The 20,725-nt window shown below is 35.7% G+C and overlaps 1 protein-coding gene, 1 long non-coding RNA gene and 1 pseudogene across 2 annotated transcripts; 1 reads left to right on the forward strand and 2 right to left on the reverse strand.

Moving 5' to 3' along the window:
- The first annotated feature begins 279 nt into the window (after nt 1-279).
- LOC137839117 (protein FAR1-RELATED SEQUENCE 5-like) lies at nt 280-4,123 on the forward strand (annotated as a pseudogene).
- Nucleotides 4,124-13,568: 9,445 nt separating this feature from the next.
- On the reverse strand, nt 13,569-14,062 carry LOC137805816 (uncharacterized). Its single transcript, XR_011080244.1, has 3 exons — nt 13,974-14,062; nt 13,768-13,858; nt 13,569-13,688 (listed from the first exon to the last, which is right to left on the reverse strand). It is a non-coding gene; the product is annotated as an uncharacterized lncRNA (long non-coding RNA).
- Nucleotides 14,063-16,152: 2,090 nt separating this feature from the next.
- On the reverse strand, nt 16,153-18,579 carry LOC137839118 (uncharacterized). The gene is made up of 5 exons (XM_068648245.1): nt 18,191-18,579; nt 18,087-18,092; nt 17,412-17,607; nt 17,213-17,318; nt 16,153-16,721 (listed from the first exon to the last, which is right to left on the reverse strand). The coding sequence occupies exons 1-5, from the start codon at nt 18,577-18,579 to the stop codon at nt 16,153-16,155; spliced, it is 1,266 nt and encodes a 421-aa protein (XP_068504346.1).
- Nucleotides 18,580-20,725: the final 2,146 nt, after the last annotated feature.

Here is a 20,725-nt window from a genome sequence, read left to right on the forward strand (position 1 = left end):
TCAATACCTTAGTTTCTATGCTCATGACAATCCGAAACAGGGGTTGTTGATGTACATTAATTATATAGATGAATATAGCTTATTTGTAACTTTGTGCAAATTGTTAAATAATGCATAAAACCAGTCATAGTTGTTTAATAATGTACACGGTAGATTTATTTTGTTCATTGTTTGAAATGTTTAAGTTAAGTTATATGAAGAAAATTGTATTCATATGCATTCATGTTTTTTGTCAATTTGAGTTAAGCTAAGCATTATATACACAACAGGTTTAAGGTAATGGCAGATTTGTCACTTGATGACATTCCGTTCTTTGAAGAATCTCAGCATTTGAATCCTTTAGCTGGGAATGATTATGTGGCAAATATACTTCCTGATACAGATTCCCAGATCAATATTGATGAGTCGGTTCCAAATGGAGTTGATGAATCAGCTCCTACGGTTGGAATGTGTTTTGACATTGCAGATACCGTGAAAAGTTTTTTCCGACAATATGGCATTAAAAAGGGTTTTGCAATTAGAACTCGAAGTTCGAAAAAAGGACCTGACAAGGAATTAAGGTACTTTATCTTGGTATGTGCTAGGGCGGGAAATTACGTGTCTGCGATTCCACCAGAATTAAGCACTCACCCTACTCAGACTGTTGAATGTTCGGCTCGTATAACTGTTGGAATAAAAGAAGGGAAGTGGTATATTATGTCGGTACACGAGGAACACTCACATCAATTGAGCCTGATGAATTCTAGATTGTTTCACGGTAATAGGAAAATATCTTTGCAGACAAAAAGAGTGTTGGATATTAATGATGATGCTGGAGTTCGTCTAAATAAGACTTTTAGGTATTTTGTGTCTGGTGTTGGTGGTTACGAGAATCTCGACTTTGTTGAACGAGATGTGCATAATTATGTTGCCCAAAGTAGGAGAGCATTGGGGAAGGAATGTGATGGAAAAGCTCTCTTAAATCATTTCTGTCGCATGAGGGAATTGAATCCACAGTTTTATTTTGACATTCATTTGGGCGATGATAACCGCATACGACAAGTATTTTGGGCTGATGCTAGAAGCAGGGCAACATGGGATAGTTTTGGAGACATTTTATGTTTCGGTACCACATACCTAAAAAATAAGTATGATATGCCGTTTGCACCTTTTGTCGGTGTAAATCATCACGGTCAATCCTATCTTCTGAGGACACCGATGCTTTTGTGTGGCTTTTTCAAAGTTGGTTGCGTTGCATGTCATACAGGCCCCCTGTAGGCATTGTGACCGATCAATGCAGGGCAATGAAAATTGCAGTTGAAGTTGTGTTCCCAAATGCACATCATAGGTGGTGTCTTTGGCACATTATGAAAAAAATACCAGAAAAACTTCAAGGATATAGTCAGTACTGTTGAACCAAGTGGTGTTTAATGTTTTGAAGAATCCAAATCCTTTAAAGGATGATGAAGCCTCTGCTGTGCTTGATGCTGCTATGCTGTTTTAGTCTTGTTCTGGGGTAGTTCTATGTTGTAATCAACACTTAGTTTAAATCTCAAAGCAATTAGCATCTCAATTTTATCAAAGCAAAATGTTTTTCAAACTAAGTTGAAACAACCGATTGTTTTGTCGAAACAACCGATTGTTTACACTTAGGTGTTTTGAGAAAGTTTGAAAACTGTTTTTGAATGGTGTTTTTGTTAAGTAACAAAACAACCGATTGATTCGAGGAAACAATCGATTGTTTGTTTTAAAACCATAACAGAAAAAAACTGTTTTCTTTGACTGAGCTTTAAATGCTTTAACTGAATACGCTCCAGTCATTAAATGCTTTGACCAATCTATTTTAAATGCAATTAAGAGTTTGTTAAGATTTTATAACAAACTATATTCTTAGATATATTCTGAAAAACAGTTTTGATATATTAAGAATCTTGAAACAAAGTTTTCATAGAAGAAGAGTTTTTCAAATATTCTGAGATTGCAAAAAGAGTTGAGAGATTGATCAAAGTGCTGAATAGGATTCTCTTGTATTGATTTCAGATATTCATCTGTAAGAAGTGTAATCTGTGTAAACTGCTGAACAATTCTGTTTTGTATGTGTTGCTGAGATTGGCTGTGTGTTATTGAGGTGTTCAAGATCAGCAATCTTAGTGTTGGTCAAGGAGAGTGTGTTTCTTGAGGTGTTCAAGGTCATTCTCTTGGTTGTTGTTGTAAGTGATCAAGGTGTGGTTGCTTAGTGGATTTCCTCAAGGTTTCTGAGAAGACTGGATGTAGCTCTGGGTTGGAGTGAACCAGTATAAACAGTTGTGTACAATCTTTCTATCCCTAACTCTTTAATTTCAGTTTGTTTGTTGTTTGCTGGTATAAACAACCGATTGTTTCGAAGAAACAACCGATTGTTTTTCCTGGTATTACAGTTTTGCTTGCTGTTTTGGCTAACTGAATTGCTGAATCAATTGGTTTCTGAAATAAGTTCATTCTAGCTCTGAAAAGTTTGCGAAAACCCCTTTAAACCATTCACCCCCCTCTAGTTTAAAGCCATCTTTTCTAACAAGTACAAGGAAATGAAATGTGGAATGAAGATAGTAGTCTATGAGTCCACAAGTGTTGATGATTTCTTGTCTTCGTGGGCAAATTTGATAAATACGTTTGACTTAAGTACAAACGATTGGCTTACTACATTATTTGAAGAACGACATCGTTGGGTTCCTTGTTATCTGAAATCATTTTTTTGGGCCGGAATGTCAACAACGCAGAGGAGTGAAAGCATGAACGCTTTTTTTGACGGGTACATTAATTCAAGCACAAGTCTCCAACAATTTGTGCAGCAGTATGAAAACGCTCTGCAACATAAGGCCGAATTAGAGTTTGAAGCGGATTTTGCTTCTCTTAACACCATAATTCCCTGCACATCTCAATCAGGTATTGAAAGACAGTTCCAATCAGAATACACACATGCAAAATTGAATGAAGTGCAAGGGGAGTTTAGAGGAAAAATGAATTGTGTTGTTACTAATGCCTATATTGAGGGTCATGCATGTCGTTTCACTGTTGTAGAAGAGTCTTTCCAAAATGGTAAACCTGAACACCGCAATGTAGTAGTTCTTTTTAACCGTGAACAACTACATGTATGGTGCACTTGCTTATTATTTGAATTCAGGGGAATTTTGTGTCGGCACTACCTTGTTGTCCTTGCTAAAAAAAAGTGACAAAAGTCCCAACAAAGTATGTATTGGAAAGGTGGAGTAAAAATATAAGGCGAAAGCACACGTACATAAGATCATCCTATGGCACAAAAGACAAGGATCCACAAGTTCAAAGGTATGATGGATTGTGCAAGAAGTTTTATGACATAGTTGAACATGCCAGCGGGGAAATTAATACAATAGAAATCTTGCATAAACAACTTGAAAAATTTGTGTTGGAATATGGTCAACGAAGACATCATCAAGATAGGACAAAGCATAACATTTGTGGAGGTCCTGAACAACCAACACCAAGTACTCCTACCACAACAATCAACATCAACGGTGATATCCGTAGCCTTATACTTGTGAAAAGAAAGGGTCGGTCGCGATCAACACGACAAAAATCCAGGTCTGAAAAGGCTCCGAGAAGAAAAAATACATGTACTAGACGTCAACTTCCTAGCCATCCAACTACGGTTAGTAAAACTATTTCTTTTCATTACCTTTTCATTATTTTGTTTACTTTGATATGTGAAATGTAAATATTTTATCTAATTCACAACTAAATGCCTTAGGGAATTGAGGAAGGAAGTTATGTGGGAGGTGTTCAAGCAAATATGCCTGATGAAACTGAAGGGAACATGAATACATTCAATGGGATGACTAATGCAATTCTAGGGGTACATGTCTATTGTATTTGTTGTTGTACTTCTTCACTATTTTTCACGTTTGAAACTTCTTGTTTTGTTTAATTAGTACGAATTAAACTGTAGGTGTCAAGTACGAGGTTTGTTGGCTTTCTTTCACTGTTGAACTTAGTCCATACTAATTTACCAATATCTCAAGAATCAAATGCATCAGAGTTGTTTAGGTTTGTGACCTTAAACCCAGCAAATGTTCTATAGATATCAATTTGTTCATATAAGTTAAATTCATTCTTTGGTTGCAGGTTGTAATGAAGGAACCACAAAACTTTTTTCACATAAGGAAGTGTTTTATATGACATAGAAGAGAACCTTTATCATTTTTGGTGCATCACAACTACTCACTATTTGAACATCGTACATGGGATACATTCCTATATGTACTGATAATATTTGTTGTACTGCAAGTTTAAGTTACAAATCAATTTCATTTCTTCTTTGTTTGAATAGATGGTTATATAAAAACCATTCTTGCACCACTTGGTTGTACCTTGGGTATTGAACAAAATGATAACCATGATGTCTTCAATTTCGTTGAATTGAATGAGAATTAGGTTGGTCATAAAATTATTGTAATCTCCTCCCCTGCATGCATGCAGTTGCAGTGAGAAAAAACAACATGAAAGCCATAACCATGCAAAAAGTTATTCATAGGTCCCCACTTATTAACACATGGGTCCCCACATACAGTATAAGGGTTTATATGACCACCACATCATGGTAAAACCCACCCAATTAACATTCATACACTCCAGCTATGTTTCACTTACACACAACATTCAGTTCCACTTCGAAGAATACAAAAACAAAATTGAAAGCAATGACCATGCAGAAAGTTATTCACGAGTCCCCACTTATTAACACATGGGTCCCCACTTACAGTATAAGGGTTTCTATGACCACCACATCATCGTAAAACCCACCCAATTAACATTCATATACTCTAACTATGTCTCACTTACACACAACATTCAGTTCCACTTCCAGGAATACAACAACAAAATTGAAAACAATGACCATGCAGAAAGTTATTCTTGGGTCCCCACTTACAGTATAAGGGTTTCTATGACCACCACATCATGGTAAAACCCACACAATTAACATTCATACACTCCAACTATGATGTGATTCCAATAGCCACATAGAACAAGATTCTTGACATTTTTAGGAATCACCTTGAGCTGGAAAATATAGAGGCACTTTTCTTAGAGTTGGATCATTGTTCTAAGACAAGAACTCACCAATTACTAGTACCAAATCCCAAACTCATTTGGATGAACCAAATATTGTCAAATTGAATCAACAAAGAGATTAAAAACTTGGAATGACCGAACAGAATTAAGCCAGTAAACATATGAACCGAACAAAATAGAAATTAAAAACAAAAACAGAACATAGGTGTTGAAAAATGGAAAAACCGAACCAAAACAACTCAAGAACACAAGGCAACATGAACAATTGAAAAAGAAGAAAGGAAGGAGAAGATAGTGCTCATGAAGATGGAAGAATGTTGGATGATCTCGCCACTAGAAGTGTGGAATGCTCCTAGATGAGAGTGAAGCCGCCACTTGAGGACTCCAATGATCCATCAAGATAAGACTAGAGAAGAAGGCTCCAAAAGCTCTCCAAAGGTCACTCAAAATTTGAGTAGAGTTTTCTTAGATTAATTCCAATCTGAATTTTACAAAGAGAGCACCTCTATTTATAGCCTAAGGTGCTAAAAATGCAAGCTAAAACAATTCAAATTTCCCTCCCAAAGCTAGCTAAAACCGGCGCCTATTTCAAGCCATGAGGAAGGTGTGACTCCTTCCTTCACTTTGGCACCTCCTATTCTACTTCTACACCTATCTACTAACACACCCCCCTAAAGCTCCTAACTAAAGCCTAAAAGATGCTATAACAAAAGAGGTTTCAAAAGTTTCCCTCTAAGCACCTTCAACTAAAGAAACTACAAAAAGAGAAAATAAATGTCCTCTAGCTCCCAAAGCTTTGAACATGCTTCTTGTAATCCTTTGAGGTGGACTTTGACCTCCATGGGCGTCCTCCATTTGTGCCTCCACCTCTTCTTGAGCTTGATGATTGGCCTCCATGTCCTCTTGAGCTTGATCTCCATCATACTCCCCGAGTTGGAGAGAATTCGACCACGAATTCTGGAGACCTACAGAAAAAGGAGTTAGATCGCTGACATTAAAAGTATGACTACCTAAGAATGTATCAGGCATATCTAACTCATAAGCATTGTCATTAATCCTCTTGAGGATTTGGAAAGGTTCATCCCCTCGAGGCATTAGTTTGGACTTCCTTTGAGTAGGAAAACGATCCTTCCTCAAGTGAAGCCAAACCCAATCGCCCTCATCAAACAACAATGCTTTTCTCCTTTTATTGGCAAGTTCAGCATACTTGCCAACCTTCTTCTCAATTCTCTTCTTGATGTCTTTATGCAAATTTTTCACAAAAGAAGCCTTTTCATCCCCATCTTTGCACAAGACATCTTCAAGAAGGGGAATAGGAAGAAGATCAAGAGGTGTTAGGGGATTAAACCCATAGACCACCTCAAAAAGAGAATGGGAGGTGGTAGAATTTACTACTCGGTTATATGCAAACTCAACATGGGGTAGTAAATTCTCCCACACTCTAGGATTCCCCGAAATAAAGCATCTCAATAGTTGTCCTAAAGTTCTATTCACCACCTCGGTTTGACCATAGTTTGTGGGTGGCAAGTGGTAGAAAATAAAAGCTTAGTTCCAAGCTTGCCCCACAAGGTCTTCCAAAAGTGACTCAAGAATTTAGGATCTCTATCGGACACTATAGACCTAGGAATCCCATGCAAGCGAACCACTTCTTGGAAGAAGAGGTTTGCAATGTGGCATGCATCATCCACTTTGTGGCAAGGAATAAAGTGAGCCATCTTTGAAAAACGATCCACTACCACAAAAATGGAGTCCTTTCCCTTTGATGTCTTGGGTAAGCCTAAGATGAAATCCATAGATATATCTACCCAAGGCATTGAAGGGATAGGAAGAGGAGTATATAAACCATGGGGATGCATTTTAGACTTAGCTTTGCGGCAAGCTATGCATTTATCACACAAACTATGAACATGTTTATGCATATGAGGCCAAAAGAAATGTTCATGCAACACATCCAAAGTTTTAGCAACCCCAAAATGTCCCATTAAACCCCCCTCATGAGCTTCTCTAACAAGAGATAATCTAATAGAGCATTGGGGAACACAAAGACGTTTTCCTTTAAAAAGAAAGCCATCTTGAATAAAAAAATCTTTGTGTCTTCCTTTAAGACACTCTTGATAGATGGGAGAAAAATCAAGGTCATCATGATAAAGTTCCTTAATGTGATCAAAACCAAGATATTGAGAGGTTAAAAGATTTAGCAAGGTGTATCTTCTAGAAAGAGCATCCGCCACAATATTTATTTTGCCTTGCTTGTGTTTGATCACATAAGGAAATTGCTCAATGAATTCCACCCACTTAGCATGCCTCTTGTTAAGTTTGTTTTGGCTTTTCAAATATTTAAGAGATTCATGATCACTATGTATCACAAACTCTTTGGGAAAAAGATAGTGTTGCCAAGTAAACAAAGCCCTAACAAGTGCATATAATTCCTTATCATACGTGGAATAGTTGAGATGACTTCCCTTCAATTTCTCACTAAAATAGGCTATGGGGTGGCCCTCTTGAAGGAGAACAGCCCCAATACCTATACTTGAAGCATCACACTCAATCTCAAATGTCTTAGTGAAATTAGGAAGGGCCAAAATGGGAGCATTAGTCAATTTTTCTTTTAAAGTATCAAAAGCATTTTGTTGTGCTTCTCCCCAATGAAAGACCACATCCTTTTTCACTATGTCATTGAGTGGTGCGGCAATGGTACCAAAGTTTGGGACAAATCTTCTATAGAAAGAAGCTAGTCCATGAAAACTTCGGACCTCATTCAAAGATTTCGGTGTAGGCCAATTTTGAATGGCCACCACCTTTGTTTTGTCCACATGGACCCCTTTACAACTCACAACAAACCCTAGGAATTCTATATGATCAAGAGCAAACATACATTTAGCAAGGTTAGCATACAAATGTTCCTTCCTAAGGGTTTCTAAAACTTGCCTAACATGCAACTTATGGTCATTCAAAGATAAGCTATAAATGAGAATGTCATCAAAGTAAACCACAACAAACTTACCAATGAAACAATAAAGACAAACAAGAAAAGGTATAAGCAAAGAAAGGTAATTGCAAAAGGAAAACTATATGTAAGACAAACTCAAAGAGTAAGAATGAAAGACAATCAAGAAAATAAAGAACTCAATGAAAAAAGTAGGCACACAAAAGAATACTTAAGGAAAAGCTCTAGAGTAGATGAAGAAAACAAAAAAATTAGCTACTGGAAATTTTTTAAAAAAAATGCAAACTGTGCTTGATATTCACTGATTTAACTGGAATGATGTAGAGCGAACTGGATTATGAAATTTAAACCATAGAAACTTCAAGATGTTAACTCAATAATGGCACTGGAACGAAGTAAAAACAGTAAGCCAATTGAGAGAAATAAATTTTTAAAAACCGCTGCCAGATTACCGTATTCTTTTCGGCAGAATTGTACACTTTTTTTATTTTATTTATCATTTTTTGTGTACTTTGAATTTTTGAATGATTCTTTTTTCTATTCTTTTCTAACACTTTGAATATCACAAATCCAGAATTTCAGAATTTTCCAGTGAGTAAATCAATTGCAATAAGGAAAAACAGTAAGCACTTTTTTCAGAAACAGAGGAATCCTAATAGGAATAAAAAACAGAATTATGAACTAGCAAAGACATAATGGAAAATGATGTATTGGAACTTGTATAGGTCTAGAATACAAGTATGAACTCAATTCTAAAAAGAAAATGCACAAAGGATCAATATCAATTCAGAAAATTATATGACACCAAAGCAAGAAACAATCAAAGCAATAAAAGTACTACTAGAAGTAATGACAATTATGGAATAACATGACTAAGACAAAACTTGACATGATTACAAAATTAAAAGACACAACACAAATTTTAACAACAACTGAAAGGAAGCTTAAGGTAAACTCTAGGAAGGATAATGCCATTCCAAAAGAGCAACCATACTCATAAGAAGAATGAGTGCCATAAACCTTTTCACAAACACTTGGTATAAAAGAAAAAAACAGCAAGAAAACTCAATTAATTCCTAAAACAGAAACTTAAATTGCAAGAAAATTAAAGAGCTCTTGAAATTAAAGTGCACACAACTCAACAATTAAACAAGAATGAACCTAAGACTCATGATACCACATGATGCGATTCCAATAGCCACATAGAACAAGATTCTTGACATTTTTAGGAATCACCTTGAGCTGGAAAATATAGAGGCACTTTTCTTAGAGTTGGATCATTGTTCTAAGACAAGAACTCACCAATTACTAGTACCAAATCCCAAACTCATTTGATGTGATTCCAATAGCCACATAGAACAAGATTCTTGACATTTTTAGGAATCACCTTGAGCTGGAAAATATAGAGGCACTTTTCTTAGAGTTGGATCATTGTTCTAAGACAAGAACTCACCAATTACTAGTACCAAATCCCAAACTCATTTGGATGAACCAAATATTGTCAAATTGAATCAACAAAGAGATTAAAAACTTGGAATGACCGAACAGAATTAAGCAAGTAAACATATGAACCGAACAAAATAGAAATTAAAAACAAAACAGAACATAGGTGCTGGAAAATGGAAAAACCGAACCAAAACAACTCAAGAACACAAGGCAACATGAACAATTGAAAAAGAAGAAAGGAAGGAGAAGAGAGTGCTCATGAAGATGGAAGAATGTTGGATGATCTCGCCACTAGAAGTGTGGAATGCTCCTAGATGAGAGTGAAGCCGCCACTTGAGGACTCCAATGATCCATCAAGATAAGACTAGAGAAGAAGGCTCCAAAAGCTCTCCAAAGGTCACTCAAAATTTGAGTAGAGTTTTCTTAGATTAATTCCAATCTGAATTTTACAAAGAGAGCACCTCTATTTATAGCCTAAGGTGCTGAAAAGTAAGCTACACAAATTCAAAAACTCCCTCCTAAAAAGCTTCTAGAATTTGCGCCTAAAACAAAGCATGAGGAAGGTGTGATCCCTTCTCTCACTTTGACACCTCCTTATTTACTCCTACACCTATCTACTAACACACCCCCCCTAAGACTCTTAACTAAAGACTAAAAGATGCTTTAACAATAGAGGTTTCTAATGTTTCCCTCTAAGCACCTTTCTAAACAATATTTATTTAAAACTTGGCTTTGCCCTTCATGGGATGGTCTTTGGGCTTTTGTGGGCTTTGGCCTTCTTGGGCTTGGGCTTGGGCTTTATCTTTTGCAAAGATTAACAAGAAAAACTTTAAATGTGAAGGCGAATGATCTTGTTCTTCATTACAAAAAGCCACCTTTAGTTGATTCTCATCATACTCCCCGAGTTGGAGAGAATTCGCCCACGAATTCTGAATCCCTGCATATAACAAAGTCAGTTTACTTTTACAATCAAAAGTGTAAGAAAAAGGAATACATGACTTAGCAGATGGAACCAAAGGGATTGCAGAAAAGGAGGTCCTACAAATCGACCAAGTTGGAAAAATGTGTTTGGGAATGATGATATTTTTGGGAAAAAGACCTCTTAAATGGTGAAATCCATTAGGAGGTATGAAAAAATCATCCCTAACATATTTTAACCAAGGTGGTGTTGAAATAGGAACCTTGGGTAATGAAAAAGATAAAGAAGAAGAAGACCTTGGAGGGTCCATTTGAGGTATAGCACGAGTCAACATGATGGATTTAGAGGAGAAAATGGTGTGACTCGGTGTAGTACTTACTTCTTTTTCTTCTCTCCTTTCTTCCTACTATTTCAATTGTTCATGTTTAGCTTGTGTTCTTGAGTTTTGGTTTGGTTATTTTTCATTTTCCAGCAGCTGTTCTTATTCTTTTCTGTTTTGGTTCGGTGCATTTTAATTTCCAGCACTTCTAATTCAGTTTGCTTATCTTTTGTTCCATTTTGTTCGGTTCAATTTGACTATAATTGGAACTTCCATAAGAGTTTGGAATTGGTGCTAGTTTTTGGAGAGTTCTTGACTTAGAACAATGATCCAATTCTAAGAAAAAGTGCCTAACTATTGTCCAACTCTAGTTGATTCCTAAGAAGGTCAAGAACCTTTCTCTATGTGGCTATTGGAATCACATCGTAATGAAGAACAAGATCATTCGCCTTCACATTTAAAGTTTTTCTTGTTAATCTTTGCAAAAGATAAAGCCCAAGCCCAAGCCCAAGAAGGCCAAAGCCCACAAAAGCCCAAAGACCATCCCATGAAGGGCAAAGCCAAGTTTTAAATAAATATTGTTTAGAAAGGTGCTTAGAGGGAAACATTAGAAACCTCTATTGTTAAAGCATCTTTTAGTCTTTAGTTAAGAGTCTTAGGGGGGGGGGGGGGGGGGGTGTTAGTAGATAGGTGTAGGAGTAAATAAGGAGGTGTCAAAGTGAGAGAAGGGATCACACCTTCCTCATGCTTTGTTTTAGGCGCAAATTCTAGAAGCTTTTTAGGAGGGAGTTTTTTAATTTGTGTAGCTTACTTTTCAGCACCTTAGGCTATAAATAGAGGTGCTCTCTTTGTAAAATTCAGATTGGAATTAATCTAAGAAAACTCTACTCAAATTTTGAGTGAACTTTGGAGAGCTTTGAGCCTTCTTCTCTAGTCTTATCTTGATGGATCAATGGAGTCCTCAAGTGGCGGCATCACTCTCATCTAGGAGCATTCCACACTTCTAGTGGCGAGATCATCCATCCTCCTTCCATCTTCATGAGCATTTCTTCTCTCCTTTCTTCCTACTCTTTCAATTGTTCATGTTTAGCTTGTGTTCTTGAGTTTTGGTTTGGTTATTTTTCATTTTCCAGCAGCTGTTCTTATTCTTTTCTGTTTTGGTTCGGTGCATTTTAATTTCCAGCACTTCTAATTCAGTTTGCTTATCTTTTGTTCCATTTTGTTCGGTTCAATTTGACTATAATTGGAACTTCCATAAGAGTTTGGAATTGGTGCTAGTTTTTGGAGAGTTCTTGACTTAAAACAATGATCCAATTCTAAGAAAAAGTGCCTAACTATTGTCCAACTCTAGTTGATTCCTAAGAAGGTCAAGAACCTTTCTCTATGTGGCTATTGGAATCACATCACCAATGATCCATCAAGATAAGACTAGAGAAGAAGGCTCCAAAAGCTCTCCAAAGGTCACTCAAAATTTGAGTAGAGTTTTCTTAGATTAATTCCAATCTGAATTTTACAAAGAGAGCACCTCTATTTATAGCCTAAGGTGCTGAAAATGCAAGCTAAAACAATTCAAATTTCCCTCCCAAAGCTAGCTAAAACCGGCGCCTATTTCAAGCCATGAGGAAGGTGTGACTCCTTCCTTCACTTTGGCACCTCCTATTCTACTTCTACACCTATCTACTAACACACCCCCTAAAGCTCCTAACTAAAGCCTAAAAGATGCTATAACAAAAGAGGTTTCAAAAGTTTCCCTCTAAGCACCTTCAACTAAAGAAACTACAAAAAGAGAAAATAAATGTCCTCTAGCTCCCAAAGCTTTGAACATGCTTCTTGTAATCCTTTGAGGTGGACTTTGACCTCCATGGGCGTCCTCCATTTGTGCCTCCACCTCTTCTTGAGCTTGATGATTGGCCTCCATGTCCTCTTGAGCTTGATCTCCATCAAACTATGTCTCACTTACACACAACATTCAGTTCCACTTCCAGGAATACAAAAACAAAATTGAAAGCAATGACCATGCAGAAAGTTATTCACGGGTCTCCACTTATTAACACATGGGTCCCCACTTATAGTATAAGGGTTTCTATGACCACCACATCATCGTAAAACCCACCCAATTAACATTCATATACTCCAACTATGTCTCACTTACACACAACATTTAGTTCCATTTCCAAGAATACAAAAACAAAATTAAAAACAATGATCATGCAGAAAGTTATTCTTGGGTCCCCACTTATTAACACATGGGTCCCCAGATACACTATAAGGGTTCCAATGACCACCACATCATGTTAAAACCCACCCAATTAACATTAATACAACCCAACTATGTGTCACTTACACACAACATTCACTTCCACTTACAGGAATCCAAAATTTTTTTTTGAAAACAATGACCATGCAAAAAGTTGTTCTTGGGTCCCCACTTATTAACACATAGGTCTCCACTCACAGTATAAGGTTTCCTATGACCACCACATCATGCTAAAACTGACCTACTATGTGTCAGTTACACACATCATTCACTTACACTTCCAGGAATCCAAAAAAAAATAATAATTGAACACAATGACCATACTTAAAGTTATTCATGGGTCCCCACTTATTAACACATAGGTCCCCAGTTACACTTATTAACACATAGGTACCCAAAAGAAAACAGTATCAGTTAATTTATTAACAAAGACCTTCACATTCTTGTGCTCCAATGCCAAATTTATGCCCAAAATATGATATAAAACAATACTTGAACTAAATAAGTTAAATGAAATTGAGAATGCTTCCATTCATGAAATAAAAGTATCTACATTGTTCACATCAGCTCATAATAACTAATTACAATTGAAAGTGTACAATTACATTCAAAATAAGTCCAATAAAAATCAACGACAATATACTTCCAAATCTGTCAATACAGCTTGTCGTTGAACGTTAGACTCATGCAGCACCCACGAAAATAGCATCTCTTGACGAAAGCGTAGGAGCTCCTTCTAATTAATATATCATGGAATCAGTTTGCAATCACCAAACTATAAGTAAAACGTGTTAAGTAATCAAAATAACTCTTACCGTGGTGTAATTGGGAAAGGTATTCCCTTCCAAGTGCTGTGAACCATCCCACAACTCCATATATTTCACAACTAAAATACCACAGTCATAACTGCATACAACCAAAATAAATTTAACCCTAAACAACAATTCAAAATATTAACTCCAAACCAAATTAGATAAAATATCAAATCAAAATAAATATCAATATTACTGTCAATACTAACCTATTCGGTTGTAGGGGAACATTTTCTTTTACCAATGAAATTTGAGGACCACTCTTTCCACAAAATTCGTCAAGAATTTCAAAAAGGTGTTGCAGACGATCAACCTACAACATACAATTTAAAAACAATGATAAACAAATCCAAACCAAATATATTCATAAGTATTCAAGAACATCCAAGTATTTACCATTGCTTTATCAATCTTGTATCGATCTTCAATTCCATGACCAATGGAGTCCAATACATGCAATTGCCTGGTTCGACAATTAAGTGCGTACAGCCACCAGTGCTCCTTGAACACGGTTGGGACAAACACCTACAAAACATTGCAAAGTTTAAAGTCACACTCAACATCACCATTGTGACAAACACCAACAAATCTCACACAAAACATTAATAATATTAACTTACACAATCACAATAAGATATTCCCTGATATGGGAATAAAACATTCTCATAAAATGACATGTAATCCGAACTGGACCATGAATTTTGTCCCCCATTGTTGATCATCTCCTCAATTACACGAGTCTGCAACAACAAACTCTATTATTAGTATTAACAAAAACTTAAAAGAAATAAAAATGAATTTAAATGAACACTAACCACAAAAAATGGATTGAATGAAAAGCGATTCACCACTCCAAAATGAACAATTTGATTCATATTTAAGAAGTCGGTTACAAATAGCATAACCTACAAACACATTCAACATAACTAAGTAAATATTACAAGTAAATAGAACGACTACTACAATACGTACATTTTTTACCATGTTGTCAACTCTTGACCGCGCCTTAATGATTGCAAATCCAGCCTCGTCAACATGTTGTTTTGTATATCCACAATGACACTACATCAACATTTAACACCAACTCAATAATCAAGCAATAACAACAAATGAAGTAATGGCTACAATTATATGTACTTACCGTTTCATGTCAAACTTGAATGCAAAAAATGTTTTATAAATTTTGGAAATATCCAAACTGCATGAGGTTGGACCAGCACAAGTTGCCCCATGAGAGGTTGGGTTGGCTCCACGCACAAATCCAATTGACCACTCGTTTTCTTTAACAAGCATTTGTCGGACCTCTTTAATTTGCTTATCCAAATGATCAATTTTTAATTCGTTATCTGCAACTTTCTTCTCAGAAAGTTTGTGCTGGTAAAGTAAGTCATCCCACTCACTTTTACCACCACTACCTTCCCCAACATCCGCATCAGAATCTGCTAAGGCTTCTTTCAAAATTTGGATTCCTTCCTCTTCAGCACTTACTGGTCAATCCCATACAATCTGAAAAAAAAAATTACTTTTGAGTTAATTAAAATTTTCTGCAATAACATGCACCAAAAACTTAACAAATCGCAAATATACCTTAGTAGAAAAAAAAACTTCATGTAACCTTCTTCCACGATTATTAACACATGACCAATGCAAAAATCGTGGAAAACCTATACACTGGGCACGATCACCAACACCCACATGGTGGACCGCCCACACCTATTTCCAAAAACATAATACACAACTAATTAACAATTAACAAGAGCACTAATAATTTAATACAACATAATTTTACAAATTTTAACTAACGTGCAAAACGGCGACACAACCTGCCAAATATATTTCACTAACATTCTTCACTTCATAGTAAACTTGGGATGCCCTCGTCAAACTTGTAACTAAGACATTATACATTGCACCCCCCTCCCCCAATTATATAATTGTAATGCATCTAAATTGTCTAAACACTTAAAAGCAAAAGAAGTAAATGTTCTAGAAGTTCTAGGAACATAAAATACACATAACCCTAGCAATATGTATAACCTAACAAAATCATCAACATTTTTTTTTCTGTTCAAATTTTTTTCTTCCAACTTTTTCAAAATTGTTGATAAATTCATTTCCTTCCCTTCATCAAACAATCTATTCACCACACCTCCCCCGTCATTCTCCATTTTCACCTCCTCCCCCACAACCGACAATCCTAATACAAAACACACATCAAGAACTGAAAATGGAACTATACTTTTTTTAATCCTAAATGCTTCCTTATCGGCTGCCCATCTACTTAATAGTTCTCTCATGAGGCTATTAGAAATGTCCAACACTTTGTCCATTTCAACCATCCACTTAAATGGAGTTTGTTTAATCTTTTCTTGTTGAAAACTACTAAGCTTATGGTTGACATCTTGAAGTGGGCGACAATTTGAAGTGGGCGACAATTGGAGTACTAACAGCTTTGCAATCTCGCATTTCAAATTTGTCAAGCATCTTAAAAACATACTTCTTTTGTGATAGAAAAAGTTTTCCAGCTTGACGATCTTTGTTGATCTCCATTCTTAAAATTTTCTTGGCAGGACCTAAGTCCTTCATATCAAATTCACTACTAAGCTGGACCTTTAACTTGTTAACTAAAGATTTATCTCTTGCAACAATCAACATGTCATCAACATATAACAACAAGTATATAAATGACCAATCAGATGTCTTTTGAAAATAGACACAATTATCATAGCTACTTTTGGAGTAGCCATGTCCAACCATGAAAGAATCAAACTTCTTATACCATTGTCTTGGTGATTGCTTCAAGCCGTAGAGACATTTCTTCAAACGACATACATGGTCCTCCTTTCCAGGAACAACGAACCCCTCAGGCTGCTGGATGTAAATCTCTTCCTCAAGATTACCATGAAGAAAAGTAGTTTTCACATCTAGTTGTTTCAGCTCCAAATCATACAAGGCAACTAAAGCAAGTAATATACATATTGAAGTATGACGAACAACAGGAGAAAATACTTCATTAAAGTCAATACCTTCCTTTTGATCAAAACCTCTTACAACAAATCTTGCTTTATTCCTTGTACTCTCAACACCAGTGATCCCTTTTTTCTCTTAAAGATCCACTTGCAACTAATGACTCGTTTTCCTTCTGGTAACTTTACCAATTCCCATGTTTCGTTTTTTAGAAGACTCTTAACTTTTTCTTGCATAGCAGCAATCCACTTTGTTGAGTCGTCACTAGAGATAGCTTCAGAATAATTATTGGGTTCACCTTTTTCACCCATCTCTTATGCAATAGTTAAAGCATAAGCAATGTTGGTAGATTCTGCAATTAATCTTTGAGTCGGTTTTCTTGGTCTCTGTTGTGGAAGTTCTTAAGCTATAGACCACAATTGTGGTAACCCTTGTCGTTGAGATGGACATTGCTCATGTGGACTCAAATGTTCATTTGTACCATCAATAGCAGTGGCTTGATCATCTTGAGTACTGGAGGAATTGGGAACGTTTTCCTCATGAGCAGGTGTTTTAATCTCAAACTCCACCTTCTCTCGAGCATCTCCCTAGTCACCTATATCAATTGAGGAAATGACGGTATCTTTTACAGAAGAGAGCATAACATTTTCATTAAAGGTCACATTCCGACTGTGAATTACTTTGTGAGATTTCGGGTCATATAAACGATAGCCTTTAACCCCTAAGCCATAACCCAAGAAAATGCACTTCTTAACATGAGGTTCTAATTTTCCCTCGTTTACATGAGAATAAGCAGGGCAACCAAATATTTTAAGATTAGAATAATCCACAGGGTTACCTGACCAGACTTCTTCTGGAATGTTGCAATCAATTGATCTGTTAGGAGGGTGATTTATCAAATAACATGTCGTTGAAGCTACTTCAGCTCAAAAATATTTTCTCAAACCAGAATGGGAGAGCATGCAACGAACTCTCTCCAAGATAGTTCTATTCATCCTTTCTGCAACCCCGTTTTGTTGTGGAGTCCTTGGGATGGTGAAGTGTTTGGAAATGTCTTCCTTCTTGTAGAAATCATTGAATTCATTCGAACAAAACTCAAGGCCATTGTTTATCCTTAGCCTCTTTATCTTCTTGCCAGTTTGATTCTCAATCAATAATTTTCACTCTTTAAAAGTGGAAAATGCTTCATTCTTATGTTTGAGAAAATATACCTAAAGTTTTCATTAGAAATCATCAATAATTGTCATCATATAACGACATTTACCTCTAGAGGGAACTTTTGAAGGACCCCAAAGATCCGAATGAATATAATCCAAAGTACCTTTGGTTTTGTGTATGACTTTAGAAAAACTAACCTTTTTCTGTTTACCAAAAATGCAATGTTCACATAAATTAACCTTTCCAGTACAGTGGTAACCAAGGTGACCCTTCTTCTTGAGGATTAGAATTCCCTTCTCACTCATATGGCCTAATCTCATATGCCACAACTTGTGTTATCTTTGTTGGGGAGGCAACAACTGCAAAACCTGTAACTGTGGAACCCTGCAACACATACAAACTATCACATCGAATTGCCTTTAGTAACACAAGAGCTCCTTTAGACATTTTTAAAATTCCACCTTCAGCTGAGTATCTACACCCATGAGATTCAAGGGTGCCTAAGGAAATGAGATTTCGTTTCAACTCAGGGACATATCTGATACTTGTTAAATTTCTAACAATTCCATCATGTGTCTTGATTTTGATTGTTCCTTCACCAACAACTTTGCATTGAGCATCGTTTCCCATCAAAACAAGACCATCATAAATTGGTTCATATGTGGTAAACCATTCTCTATTGTGAGACATGTGAAAAGTACAACCAAAATAAAAAAATTCATTCATTTTTAGACCTTTGTTCAGTGTTGGAAGCTACAAAACAATCCCCATCAGATTCAGTTTCAACAATATTGGCTTCAGCAGATTTTTCTGGTTGTTTACCATTTTCCTTATCTTCTCTATCTTGCTTATTTTTCAATTTATAACATTCAAAGATCTTGTGTCCCTTTTTCTTGCAATAATGACAATATTTGGAGTTCTTGCCTCTAGATTTTGACCTAAATTTATATTTAATGTACCTACCTTTCTCTTGGTTTCTCCCTCTAACTACTAATCATTCACCAGAACTTCCAGAATGAATTTTAGTATCAATTTTTTCTCTAGCTAGTAAATTAGTCTTGACATCATCAAAGCTTAAGGTAAGATAATTACCGTATAACATAATTTCTTTGAATTGTTGATACGAGGGTGGTAGAGAAACAATAAGTAGAACGACTTTATCCTCATCATCAATTTTAACATCCAAATTTTCCAAATAAATTATGATGGAATTAAATTCAACAAGGTGAGATTGGATGGGAGTACCTTCAAAAATTCGAAGTGTTAAGAGTCCGCTCCTTTAACCGGAATTTGTTTGCAAGACTATTGGTCATGTATAGAGACTCCAATTTACTCCATTTGTCTACTGCAGTTTTCTCGTTGATGACCTCACGCAACACTTCACGAGATAAGCATAACTGGATTGTAGACAATGTCTTTTCATCCATCTCATCTCACTGGCCTCGTCAATTTACCTGCTAGAACTTTCTTTAAACCATTCTGGGTGAGAATAGCTAGCATCTCGACTCGCCAGATAGCAAAGCTGATTTTACCATCAAATTTCTCAATATCGAATTTCGACATTATTGAACAACAAATCCTGGTTGAATTATCGAAAAAGCTCTGATGCTAATTTGTAGGGATATCATGTGTGGAAGCGTGATAATTTCAACCAAAGATTATGAGAAATTAAAGTAACAAGAAAAATGAGAATGATGCCAGAATTTTTAGGTGGAAAACCCCTTTAAATACAGGTAGAAAAACCACCGACAAGAGAGACAAAACTTCCACTATAATGGTACTGTGAGTACAATGAATTCCTCTCAGACTAATAGATAAATAGTCCCAAAACAAATATTCTCTTTATATGGGTTAAACACTTATACCCAAGAGAAGAAATAGAGAATATATGAAAGGAGAGAGAAAGCAAGTGTATGTTGCTCTTTGTTGTGTTACATTGCTTGAAGGAAGCCACTATATATATATAATATAGTGGTTCTAGGAGACAACAATAGTAAAAATAATTAATAGTAAGTAACCTTGTAAACGGTGAGTAACTTCTCTTTCAATTAATTGTAAACGGTAAGTAACCTTCCACCAAAAAAACGACAAAGGTGAATCAAATCCCACAATTGATGTTATTAATTGTACTTGTGCCCTAGATAATCTAATTTAATTCTCAGTAAAAAAAAGTTCAGATTTTATTATGATCTATATAATAAAATCAGTGACTATCAATTTTTTTTTCTAAGTCAAGTATCCCACCGTTCAATATAGTTAATAAATTTGAAAAATAAGAGAAAATGTTGTTTCTTTCCATTTTTGTTATTTTTTACCATAGCAGAAACAGAAATATTAGAGTAATATGTGATTTATCATCCAGGTTTTGATATAATAGAAAGTAGCAAGAAACCAACTTTATTATTCATATTGATATTCTAAATATTATGTACCACATATTATAAAAATAAGATCGGGAATTCCAAATTATAGAAATTATTCTCCAGATAGATGCACTTTAATTTCCTTTTTTTTTTCCTCTTTCAACAATTTTTTTATCCACTCAACTATTCTTTCTACCACAACAAAGTAGACAAATATAACTTGTAGGGTGTAAAGTTGAATCACATTATAGTCACATTCACACTTTTCAAAGGATTTGGGCGATTAGTTTGTCAATCTTCTTTCTCCAAACAAAAGAAAATACGCGAAGTGCTCCAATTTGATTTCCAACAGATCAAACGCCTCAAGACATGGGAAAAAACAACATACATATAAATTGTCAACCTCATTATTAACCATCTATTACATGAATATCTTTTCACATTCAAAACAACCCAATCCAAAATATTATTAT

The sequence above is a fragment of the Phaseolus vulgaris genome, chromosome 3 (assembly GCF_000499845.2).
Source record: "Phaseolus vulgaris cultivar G19833 chromosome 3, P. vulgaris v2.0, whole genome shotgun sequence".
Lineage (NCBI taxonomy): Eukaryota > Viridiplantae > Streptophyta > Magnoliopsida > Fabales > Fabaceae > Phaseolus > Phaseolus vulgaris.